Source organism: Branchiostoma floridae, chromosome 9 (assembly GCF_000003815.2).
Source record: "Branchiostoma floridae strain S238N-H82 chromosome 9, Bfl_VNyyK, whole genome shotgun sequence".
In the NCBI taxonomy this organism is placed as follows: domain Eukaryota; kingdom Metazoa; phylum Chordata; class Leptocardii; order Amphioxiformes; family Branchiostomatidae; genus Branchiostoma; species Branchiostoma floridae.
The window spans coordinates 19,541,988-19,554,048 of NC_049987.1; the positions used below are offsets into that span (position 1 = coordinate 19,541,988).

Genomic DNA, 12,061 nt, shown 5'->3' on the forward strand with positions numbered 1-12,061 from the left:
ATGGTCCGACTCGGCCGGCTGACTCCCCTAGCGTACTATTGACTCTATTTGACCAATTTCTACAATTAGACCACCATTACACCACAGAGCCTGGTAGAGGCTATAATTAGACCACCAAACCACGGAGCCTGGTAGAGGCTAGGATTTTGTCACTGCAGGACTGGTAAGGTTGGAACAAAACTCTTCAGCTGTCCCAGCACCGGCCTTCTTACTTGTCTTGCTTTTACTGTTAACGATAGTTCACCTTAATCCGTGGGGTAACCTAAATTCGTTGTTTCACAAAAACAAGTATTCAGAGATTTCTGGGTCAACGTGGTGTTTAAATTTAAAAAAAATGCAATGTGACACTACCTTCCATCGACTTAATGATCAGCCAAATACCATATCTTTATACATCACGGATATAGGTTCCACATCATCAGTCAGTTTATTGGATTTCTTCGCTGCAGGTATGGATGGTCCACAAACATCCCAGGTGCTCCAACACCTGTCTACCTACCTGCCACCTGCTGCCACCTGGGTGCACCTGGTGGGGTTCACCTGCCTTGCTGTTCTTGTTGTTCACCTGTCGATCAGAATCCTGCGGTTCGTTTCCTGGCAGATTAAGATGAGGAACAGTGTGAAGCAGTTCACAGCGCCACCCAAACATTGGCTATTTGGCCATGTGAAGGTATGTAGTAAAGGTATATTATTATGATATAAACACACATGATAACAGTATGTGAGCCAAAATTCAAACTCGCTCTAAGAACGAACTTTCTCATCCCCTCGCATTCAACACACATATAAGGGGCATGTGAAGTTTGGAAGAAATCAGGTATAATTGTAATCACCCCACGAGACAAACATTTGACACATGTATGGCCATGTTGATTTGATTATATTGATGACAATTTTGGCCGTTTCCAAAAATATTTAAAAAAAAAGAAGTTTTCAACCATGCTTTGAATCATAAAAAGCAGATACAAAAGGAGCAAATACTATGTAATTGGTCATTTGTCCTGAACCTTCCAGACCAGACAATTTTTTTGAGCGAATTTTTTATTTTTTATTTGCGCCATCACATCTGATCAGTTTTGGGTTCCCATAGGATGTCATCCATATAATCAAATCAACGTGGCCTTTGTAGTCTACACAAGTGTGAACTCCCTTATTTTACCTCTAGTATGCAGAATGGTATTCCACACCCCTAAACAATACTGTGATTTTGGTCTAGGTGGCGCCTATGAACGAGCAAGGGTTTCAGACCAGGTTGGAATGGATGAAGGCATACAGTGCTCACTACTTGCCATTCTGGATTGGTCCGTTTACTGTTTTCAACAATTGTAACCACCCAGATACTATCAGGACTATACTTGGAACAGCAGGTATTTTTGTCATACTCTTGATCGATATTAATCTCCCAGGTCGCTTGTGTGCATGTCTGCCAGCCTGAAAAATATATGTACAAGCACGTCTAATACTTATCTGTCTGGAACAACAGACTATAAACTGAATAGAGTGTGTAGCTCCAAAACAACGTTAACGTCCCTAGCGCTCCTTTACATTGTTTTTCCAAGTGGCAAATAAATACAATCCGGCAGATTAATGCTGATGGTGGTTATGCTATTCTTCATATAAGTTTGATGATAAATCCTTTCTTCATTGTTATCTGTTACATATTAAGCAGTTTTATTATGATTAGCTCAAATCAAGTTTTCGAAATGACTTCATAATATGCTGCGTTAAGATACCTACGTGCTGTTGTTGTCTAGCACCAGAACTATGGACTACAATTTACCTGTATCTTGAAGTTCTTTTGGGTGAATTTTCACACACTGTAAAATCAGATTCATCCTTTCAAGTCTTTTGCATCTTTCAAGACTTTCAACTCTTCTGCGTAAAGCCAGGTGGTCTGATTTGCTTGTAGGTATACTGAAACGTTACCCTGATTTTCCATTTTTTTTCAGAGCCAAAAAGCATGACGTACAGGTTCCTTGGACCATGGCTTGGTGAGTTCAGTGGCTACATGCTTCCATCGGTAGATGGTAAAGTTGATGGGCTACCATATTTACTATATACCTATGACAGTTATACCTTTATCGTCTTTGTCTATATTTTATAAACCTTTTGAAAGTTTTATAAAGCTTAAGTTAAAAAGTGCAGGAAATGCAACATGACTGGAGACTTTTGTTACAGTAGTGTTTTCTGTATTGGTGCATTGCCATAGAAGATTGAAAACAGAGAATTGACTTAAAATTGTAATTTGTGCAGGCGACGATTGAAGAACTTGAAATGAATACATCATGATTTGTGCTTTTGCCATGCATTTTTGTGACGTTGTACATGGAAAATATGTTGTACAAGATTGTGTATTTCTATAGGGGATGGCCTGCTCACCAGCAAAGGCAGTAAGTGGCACAGGAACCGCCGACTGCTGACTCCCGCCTTCCACTTCGAGATCCTCAAGCCCTACGTCACACTGTTCTCAGAGTCCACAAACGTCTTGATTGTATGTGCATTGCTTGAAGAATGTCATAACTTTCATTCAAGTGGTGATATCTTTTTTACTAAAACTTATTACATCACTGTATTCCTAATGTTACTAGAACCTGGAACACAAAATGTTATTTAGAATACTAAGTTTTATTCTTAAAAAAGTTTCAGTGCTTTCTGTTCTACACAATTATAACTTGCTGCAAAGATAAAAGATACCAGGTTATTGAATAGATTTTTTTTAGAATAGTAGATACTGAGTAGTAAATACTGAACCAGACACAAACTTTTAGATATAACTCAGCAATGGTCAAGTATCGGTTAGAGGTTGTAATACTTGCATCCGAAACTGATTGAAGGGATTTTTTCTCAGATGACGGCAGATATGAATATACCCTTGGGGCACACACGGAACTCATATGGTTGGATTAGGGTTAATATATACATCAATAATAATGGTGAACTTCTCATACTTGCATCCTTAAAAGTCAAGAAAAACTGGCACATCTGTGCACAAGTTGAACTTTAGATACACGATCATAGTAATCCACTGTGTTCTGCCGCTGTAGTAGTCTGGACTTTCTGCAGCTGCAGTGTTACTGTAACATTATTGATAGTATTCAAAGGTCAATTCAAGCTTTTCTGATCCAATCTTTTGTGCCACTCAGGACAAGTGGAGCAGAGTTGCTGCAGGCTCCTCCGTGGAACTGTTTGATCACGTGAGCCTGCTGACGTTGGACAGCATGCTGAAGTGCAGCCTTGGTTACCGCAGCGACTGTCAAACTGACGGGTCAGTAAATAACGTCGTTTTTGTGTATTTTCAGGGACCAATTATAGCCAGTAAACCACTGTTGCAGTTATAGCACTTCGAGTTTTGGAGTTGATAGTAGAATCATCTTCAAATTGCTTATCGGCATTCACTTCCAGGAGTTTATTTGTTAGAGGCAACACATCGATATAACACTCAAATCCTGACTCTTATTTAGTACCTGTTATGTCAATATATTATGTGTGACTTGAATGTTCGTTTTTGTGATATTCAACTTCAATATGCATCGTTGTCAAATTGAACACTGGAAGACCAGCCTTGTAGACTAAGCGCATCCTAAAGTGATGAAAAATGAATTAGGGAATTGATGAAGAACTTAATTGCACAACGATCGTACACGGTACAATGTATGGCAAAAAAAGAAGAAACAAACTTATCATCCTAATTACTAAAACAAGTATCAAACATAGTACATATGCAGATTATGAATGTAGAATTAAATTGGCATCCTAATTTCTAGAACAATAAGAGCTGATCAAATAATTGATATTGTAATTTGTATTACAATCGAGTGGGACTAATTATGAGTTTCGGCATTTTTTCTTATGACAAAGCAGTCTTTTATATATTTACCCATTTTAGCATTGTGGAAGTTGTTACATCTGAATATATAATCACATCTGTCTGTAGCTGAGTTGAGTCTCTTAAAATCTGTTGTACTTGATTCGAGGAATGTGAATAACTCATTACGTGAAGCATTGTACCTACTGCACATCATGACATAGTGAAATTCATCTTCAATTTGCTTTGGACAGAATGGGCAAAACCTTTGGTGTGTGGTGTGCAATTGAGGAGTGCGCCCAAGGCATGACTTTTCTGCAAACTCAGTGCCTTTCATTGGCCCTGGCTTAATATTGAATTAGAATTAGTGCCCACCCTCTCGAAATTGAGAGAGGGCGGTACAAGAGGCTATCCGTGTGTGAAAGAACGTGCAGACAATGCACGTCAAATGTGGTGGAAGACGAGACACATTTTATGTCAAACTGCTCTTTCTATAATCAAGAAAGAAAAGAGCTGTTCAAAGAAGCCATCAAATTCCATCCAAACTTTCTCACATTCACTGACAAAAAGAAAGCAGTTCACCTTTTAACATCACTAAACCCACACATAATAGAAAAAGTGGGATCTTTCGTCTTCCACTATCTTCGAAAAAGGAGTCGAACCCAATAACCCAGGATCTAGAGTTAGCTTTCACTAGTTTTAGACTAGAGTAGACACTTGTATTATTGTATTTTACACTGTTTGAATCTGTGTTACCTGCAATTAGCCCACGGGCAAGAATTTTGCAATAAAACTTGAATATTTCCAATCGTCATCTACAGACAGTCAACTCCTTACATCAGGGCTGTTTATGAGCTGTCCCGCCTCGTTTTGGAACGGATCCAGTTCTTCCCTTACCACTTTGACTTCATCTACAACCTGAGTCCCAGTGGCCGCAGGTAACCTACAAAACAGAGTCTGAGAAATTTATGTCGAATATAATTTAGACTGAAGAATATGGTCTATTTTACTGAAAATTCATCATAGTTTAGTGGGGAAACAACTCCATTTTTCTTTCATAAGTGTGCGTAAAGTTTCTTAACAATGTGTGGCTTTCTGAAGCAGGGCTTTATCATTTTCATGTATGTTGTAAGATGATGTGCCAAACCAACCAAAGGCAAAGCTAGGTACTATTTTCACCTTAGCCAAGTGAGGAAATATATATATATAGGGGCTTAGTGATTTTCCTAAGGGCACAACACAGGGGCCTGGTAGAGATTCGATCCCCAAACATTTAGGTTTAAAGTCAACAACTCCAACAAGAAGACCACGCCACTTGCTTCCCTTGGTGTTCCTTTCCCGCCAGGTTCCGCGAACAGTGTGACATCGTGCATGGAATCTCCGAACACCTCATCCGGCAGCGGAAGAAGGCGCTTCAAGATGGCGATGCTAGAGAAGAACAACGCAGGAAGTACCTGGACTTTCTGGACATTCTCCTGCAAGCCAAGGTTGAGAGTTCACATTGATTCTCCTGTGATGTAACATCAATGTAATTTAGAAAGTTTAGTATTTTACCTAAGTGAAACCTTAGGTCGTCCCAATCCGAGATTATCGGATGGCATCTAGGAAAATAGTGGTGTCGCATTTGTAATTTTAATTGTTAATCTAAATCGGATACCATGACAGATGATATACATTGTATATTGTATATCTGCCAATAAACAGTGTATTTAAGAGGGCGGGCATGCACGGTTTAGATATGGAGGAATGCAATAAACTGGTCCATGTTGCATTGTATCAAGATACATTTTGGCAGAGTTTCTGATATATATGACCTGGCAGAATTACATGAGCATAATCTCTCAGTCACTCACTATCTGGTTTTGCGTCCGTTGTTCCCTGTCTTGCAGAGGTTGGACGTGTCAAGTCGTTTCGGTCTGATTGCTGCTCTCCTAGCCTCCTTCATCGGCCTCGGGTTCCCGATTTCGTCTAGCCCGTACAAGCTTTCCGGTGTATATTCCTTTCCCGGCATATATTCCTTTCCCGGCATATTCCCGGTTAAAAATCGCGAATAGACCACCACCACTGCCCCAAGGACCTTAAGAGGCTATGGAACTACCTATACCTTTTTACCTAGATTTAAAATGTGTGCACAGGATGAGGATGGCACAGGCCTGACGGACGCGGAGATCCGAGACGAGGTGGACACGTTCCTGTTCGAGGGTCATGACACCACGGCCAGCGGGATCTCCTGGGCCCTGTACCACCTGGCCAAACACCCGGAGTACCAGGACAGGTGCAGGAGGGAGGCGGAAGGGCTGCTGCAGGGACGCACGGAGATGACGTGGTGAGAATACATGTATCCTTGATAAGAAGGGAACGTGATAAGTGATGATATGTCAATGAGCTCACAGGAAAATGGAATGTCAGCTTAAAGGCATACTGCAGAGGAGAGAGTTATTTTCTAAAAGACCACAACTTTATAAACAAAACTAAGTAATCTATAAGACTATAAGCTATACGTTGTCACACAAGTATCCAGAAACACATTGCAAACTTGAAACGTAATTTCCAACCTCAACCAAATATTACCGTCGCCACTGCGTACATTAATGAACGATAGCCAATATTCCCACAAGTTCTCACCTAGACAGTTGATTTCCAACATTCTTTATAACCTGAATCATGTCTAAGATACAGTGTTTATTCTACTCTAGGGAAGACTTGAGTAAACTGCCCTTCATCACCATGTGCATTAAGGAAAGCCTGAGGATCAGGCCCCCAGTTCCAAACATTTCCCGAAGTCTCACCAAAACGCTGACTTTCCCGGACGGGAAAACCTTGCCCGAAGGTAAACAAAAGGCTTCAAGAAATTAGCCCTTAGCTTGACATGATAATGTTTCTTGGTGTTACTATCTACCGGAGTGTACTATGCCCAAGATATGATTGTGACGTATAGTTCTAAATGCTTTTCAAACTCTCATCGAAGTCATGATTCTACCGCAGTAGTTGATACAAATTTGGTTTTGCATGAATGTTTAATTTTTTATCAGTTATGTGCATCTTTCTGTTACTGCCTGTAATTTCTTAGATTAACAGGATACGTTGTCTTAAGTTAGTGTATTTGTCAGTGAATTTATATTTTACTTTTAATGTCTTCTTTATATTTTCCATTTCTTCTTTTATTATATTTTCCAATGTAGGATCACTTGTAACTGGAAGGATCATAGTCACACATCACAACCACCTGATCTGGCAAGACCCTGAGGTAAGCTGCTGCTGAGTCAGCATCACGCAGAGACAAAACATTAGGCAGCTACTAGTATATAAAATTGACTGTTAGAAACTTCATTTCATTAAAAAATTATATGTCGCTTACTTTGAGGGTTGTTTATATTGACGTAAGTACGTGCAATTTGTCCGTACGTTTTTTTTACAGGCTGCCTTGTCCGGGGGGTGGGGGGTCGGGCGATCCGCAGCCCGATGGCACACAAAGTTTTGCCTGTACATAAAGTTCTACGGCGTTTCTGCGTGCTACAAAATCAGTCAGATTCCCTATGAGTTCATACAGAGGCGGTGCTTACCACTTACGGATCCGTAGCAAGTAGACAGCACGTATTTGCACGTATGGCGGGTTGTGCCCTTTTACCCTATTTCATCATGGCTTAATGAAAGGATGATTTTGCCAGTCATAATAAATCTCTTTACAAGAAAAGATTTGCACATAACTATGTGATGATTTTGAGCCCTCGATTTCCGAAAATTTAAAAAGAAATCTTTTTCACAGATGCTCCATTGACAAAGTAATGGTGTAATTGTAATGGTTTGAATATTGACATTATTCTACCCTGAAAACACCTTTCCTTGACTTTTACGTTTTGATGTCTTATATCATTAATTTTACATCTGGGAATGATTTTATGCTTATCAGGTTCACTTGATAAATCGCCGATTAACAAAGCCATTATAATACGAAAAATCCATGTTTTTTACCAGTCATCATTTCTCATCTGGCCATATCTACTGGTTCTACTACACACTGCAGCTAGGTGTAACTATAATTTGTACACTTTTCAGGTCTATGATCCCCTGCGCTTTTCTCCGGAAAGGTCCAAAGACAGACATCACCATGCTTTTGTCCCCTTCTCTGCTGGACCGAGGTAACGCATTAATTTTAAAATTTTAGTATCCTTGTGTAATTGAAAAATTTGATATAAAGGTCACATTTTCGACGAAAATGAAGGATATCTCCAGGGGAAACTAAGAACAATTGTAAGAGAGAAATAAGAAAGCGTACTGTCTTGCATGCGTTTCTATAGGAAACATCACAGTACTACCTTTAATCGCTGCATCTAATATTTTCTTTTCTCTTTTTGATAATAACAATAAGACAGGGTTAAAGAAGAATCAATGTTGTTTTTAGATTTTTTTGGTACTTCTTCCAATATAAATATACCCAATACAAAGGTTACTCAAGCTTAAGTAACTGGAATTTTTTAAATAAATTTTGACAAAACTTATCCAGTAGTATGAGTTTTGTATCGATTATCTCATTATATGGCTATCTAACTTTTATAAATTCATCAGTAATGGTAAACGAGCTATTGAGTTTGTTCTCTGTTCTCTGTTTTCACCTTAGGAACTGCATTGGCCAGAATTTCGCCATGAACGAGATGAAAGTGGCGGTGGCGCTGATCCTCCAGCGTTTCCGCCTGGAGCTGGACGAGACCAAACCTTCGCCGTTCTTCCTGCAGCAGCTCATCCTACGGGCAAAGGATGGGATCTGGATCAAACTTACACCCAATAACTGAAGGGATCTGGATCAAACTTACACCTAATAACTGAAGGGATCTGGGTCAAACTTACACCCAATAACTGACAGGATCTGGGTCAAAATTACACCCAATAACTGATGGGATCTGGGTCAAACTTACACCCAATAACTGAAGGGATCTGGATCAAACTTACACCCAATAACTGACAGGATCTGGGTCAAAATAACACCTAATAACTGAAGGTATCTGGATCAAACTTACACCTAATAACTGAAGGAACTGGGTCAAACTTACTCCCAATAACTGAAGGGATCTGGGTCAAACTTACTCCCAATAACTGACAGGATCTGGGTCAAACTTACACTTAATAACTGAAGGGATCTGGGTCAAATCATATTCCCAGTAACTGGGGAATATGGATCCAGCTTACAACCAATAACTATGTGGACATGAACCTTGCTTTCACCCAATAAGGGATCTAAATCTAGCTAGCGTTCAGCCAACGTATTATGAATCTGGATCTACAATGTAACTTGCAGTCAACAGGATCCCGATCAAACTTACAATAAGAAATGTTGGTCGTGCATCCAGTAACTAAAGCGATCTGATGTTTGCTTACACCCAATGAATTACGGTGATAAATAAAGAGGTCTGGATCAAACTTACAGTTACACCCAAGAACTAGAGTTCGGCGACCTCATACCTCCATGCAAATTTAGAGCTTTTGTAAATTTCATGCAAATGACTACCATTTACATAATTTATGTATGGCGATGTTCATTATTGACTAATGTACACATGTCACAATTATAAAAAATTCCCAATATTAGTCATTATGTGGATTTGCTATTTCTGTATATATCAGTTCCTCACTTGCATATTTGGTATCTGCTTATCTCTCACCTATCATAAATTACATGTGTTACATTTACGTAAGTTCAGCTATTGAAAACCATGGAATTGACATTGACATTCGTTTATTCAGAAAAACAATCAGCATCGCAGTCAGTATAAAAACAAACTGAATATCACTGATTTTACAACTTGTGAATACAGAAATATATGTACAAACATTGATAAACAATTACAATACATAACGCAGAAACACCTAAAACAAAGTTGTACGTATGTACAGAGAACACCGAAAGTAAGGACAGGAATGCCATACACACTAAGTAACATTAAGATGATTCGTTATACAAGCGGATGGCCTGGTGTAATTGTACAATTTCCTCATTAATTATGCAAATTAAGTCCTCATTTGCATAAAATGTATATCATTATAAACATCTTTGCCTAAGCTACCTGCATGCCAAAAATGATGGCAATCCATCATTCCTTTCTATAGTTATCCTCTTTGGAGTGTCTTGACAAAAACACCCCTGCAGTTCCACAATTACATGTTAGGGGGCTGAAACTTGCCCCACTTTGCCATGACGTTGCAAGCTATCTACCACCCAAATATCAAAACCATATCATGTCCGGTACAAGAGATACATTGAAAAACTGCTATGATAGAATAAGCTCATTAATTATGCAAATGTAATCTAATTTTGCATAATTTGTATTTTATCTTGTATAACATTGTCTAAGGTACCTACATACCAAAAATCATGAAAATCCATTGTTTCCTTCTTGAGTTATCCACTTCAGAAGTTTCTGACAGAAATGCCCCTGCTATTCCAAAACCAGACGCTAGGGGGCCCAAACTTATGTCACTTATTCCTGAGCACAAGAGCTATCTAAGACCCAAAAATTGGGAGCATATCTTGTTCAGAACACGAGATAGCAAAACCGGAAGTGGCGCTGCAGTACCAAGGAAAGTCGCTAGGGGGCCCAAAATCTAATCACTTCTAGCTTTTGTCACACTTCACCAACACACCAAATATGAAACTAATCCATCCAGCCGTTCTTGAGTTATCTTGTTGACAGACAGACACACACACACACAAACGCAGGGTAAAATATAACCTCCATGACATTTCATGGAGGTAATTAAAGGAATTTTGTTATCGCAAGTGTAACTTGGGTTAGTGGAAGTAGAAGTATTGTTCTTGTAGCTTCTTTTGCCAGTCAGGTATCCCTCATATATTGAACTCATTGATCCTAAGTTATCCTACGCCATGCATAGAATCTAAAGGTAGGAATTCTTTAAGTGTTAAAATGAAATTGATATCGCTCATAGAGTTTTTTCGTTGTTCAGCTTGGCATACAGATATCACATGTTCACTGTTGCTACACTGTTAACGTTATAACGTTGTTTCTTTCGGTTTTGCATGGTTCTTCAGAATTTAGCATAATGATATAGCCGCGTTACTAAATGTATCGTATTTTGTGGGCAGTTCTGAGTTTGGCGTAGTAGGCAAGATATGAATAAACTTTATTGCTCAACATTCGCACAAGGTACAATGAAGGTCTACAATGTGTGTCAACCAATAACAACTACTAATTGTGTAGACAATAGTACTATGAGGCTACAAATTTATACAGAACAACAAAATATCAATAACAGCTCAGTTATGTATGAATGATCTGGTCTAAATAAATTGAACTACTTAGGCGGATATATCTGAGTTGGACATGATAGCAGTATATGGAAAATATCATTATTTGTACCAATAATGCAGCCGGTCCCCATTGTTTAATGCCTAGCTTACACATATAGCCGAATTTGGCTCCCGAATCTCTCCCGACTATGGTACAGATTAGAAGTGATTCGGGAGCTAGGTCGGCTGGTGTTCGGCTAAGTCGGCTGGTGTTCGCCTGCATGACCCGAATCAAGTCTGCAAGTTTTGAAATTTTCGAAAACATTCGGCTCTGCACAGCTGGTCTGGAATAGGTTGGCTAGTGATCTGCTGGTGTTTGGTTCGGTTGGCTAGTGTTCGGGAGTTAAGTCAGCAGTCAAATTGAAATCTTAACCACGCCATAGCTACTGCTGACTTACGTACAGCTAGTTTCCAACCTACCGAACGACTCACCCCAAGACCTGATTATATTAGACACATCCCTGCTAACTCCTTTCAAAGCAATATTAATTACTAATACCAGAACGTGGGCGAATCACCCCCGAACTTCACACGACCGACATCCAGCCAAAAACAAATAAGATAACCGATAAATGGCGCTAGCTGTGATCCAAATTTGATCTCTCTGTGATGTTAACGATGTAGAAGAATGGATTATTTTGATACAAAACGGAAAGTGAAAATCGCTTATTATTTGCAAAGGCGCGGACCTGCACGACCGACGTCCAGCCAAAAACAAATAAGATAACCGATAAATGGCGCTAGCTGTGATCCAAATTTGATCTCTCTGTGATGTTAACAACGTAGAAGAATGGATTATTTTGATAAAAAACGGAAATGAAAATCGCGAGACGATAAGCAATCGGTTGGGAATCATGATCAGCGAGGAGAAATTCGGCAGTCTGTGGCAGGTGGTCGGGGTGTATGGGTGTAGGTTAGATACTAGTAGCATCCGGGGCCGGCTAGGTATAATATGA

The 12,061-nt window shown here is 39.5% G+C and overlaps 1 protein-coding gene across 1 annotated transcript in view; it reads left to right on the plus strand.

Annotated features, from left to right (window-relative positions):
- Positions 1-9,240, plus strand: part of LOC118423456 (leukotriene-B4 omega-hydroxylase 3-like) — a 10,485-nt gene extending 1,245 nt beyond the window's left edge. The window contains exons 2-13 of the mRNA XM_035831622.1: positions 450-670; positions 1,217-1,367; positions 1,950-1,991; positions 2,364-2,491; positions 3,144-3,265; positions 4,627-4,743; positions 5,151-5,292; positions 5,941-6,131; positions 6,502-6,635; positions 6,988-7,052; positions 7,862-7,944; positions 8,424-9,240. Of these exons, the coding sequence (XP_035687515.1) occupies positions 452-670; positions 1,217-1,367; positions 1,950-1,991; positions 2,364-2,491; positions 3,144-3,265; positions 4,627-4,743; positions 5,151-5,292; positions 5,941-6,131; positions 6,502-6,635; positions 6,988-7,052; positions 7,862-7,944; positions 8,424-8,595 (1,566 nt within the window). The 5' untranslated portion in view covers positions 450-451 and the 3' untranslated portion in view covers positions 8,596-9,240. The remainder of the gene's footprint in view (positions 1-449; positions 671-1,216; positions 1,368-1,949; positions 1,992-2,363; positions 2,492-3,143; positions 3,266-4,626; positions 4,744-5,150; positions 5,293-5,940; positions 6,132-6,501; positions 6,636-6,987; positions 7,053-7,861; positions 7,945-8,423) is intronic.
- The last annotated feature ends 2,821 nt before the right edge of the window (positions 9,241-12,061 follow it).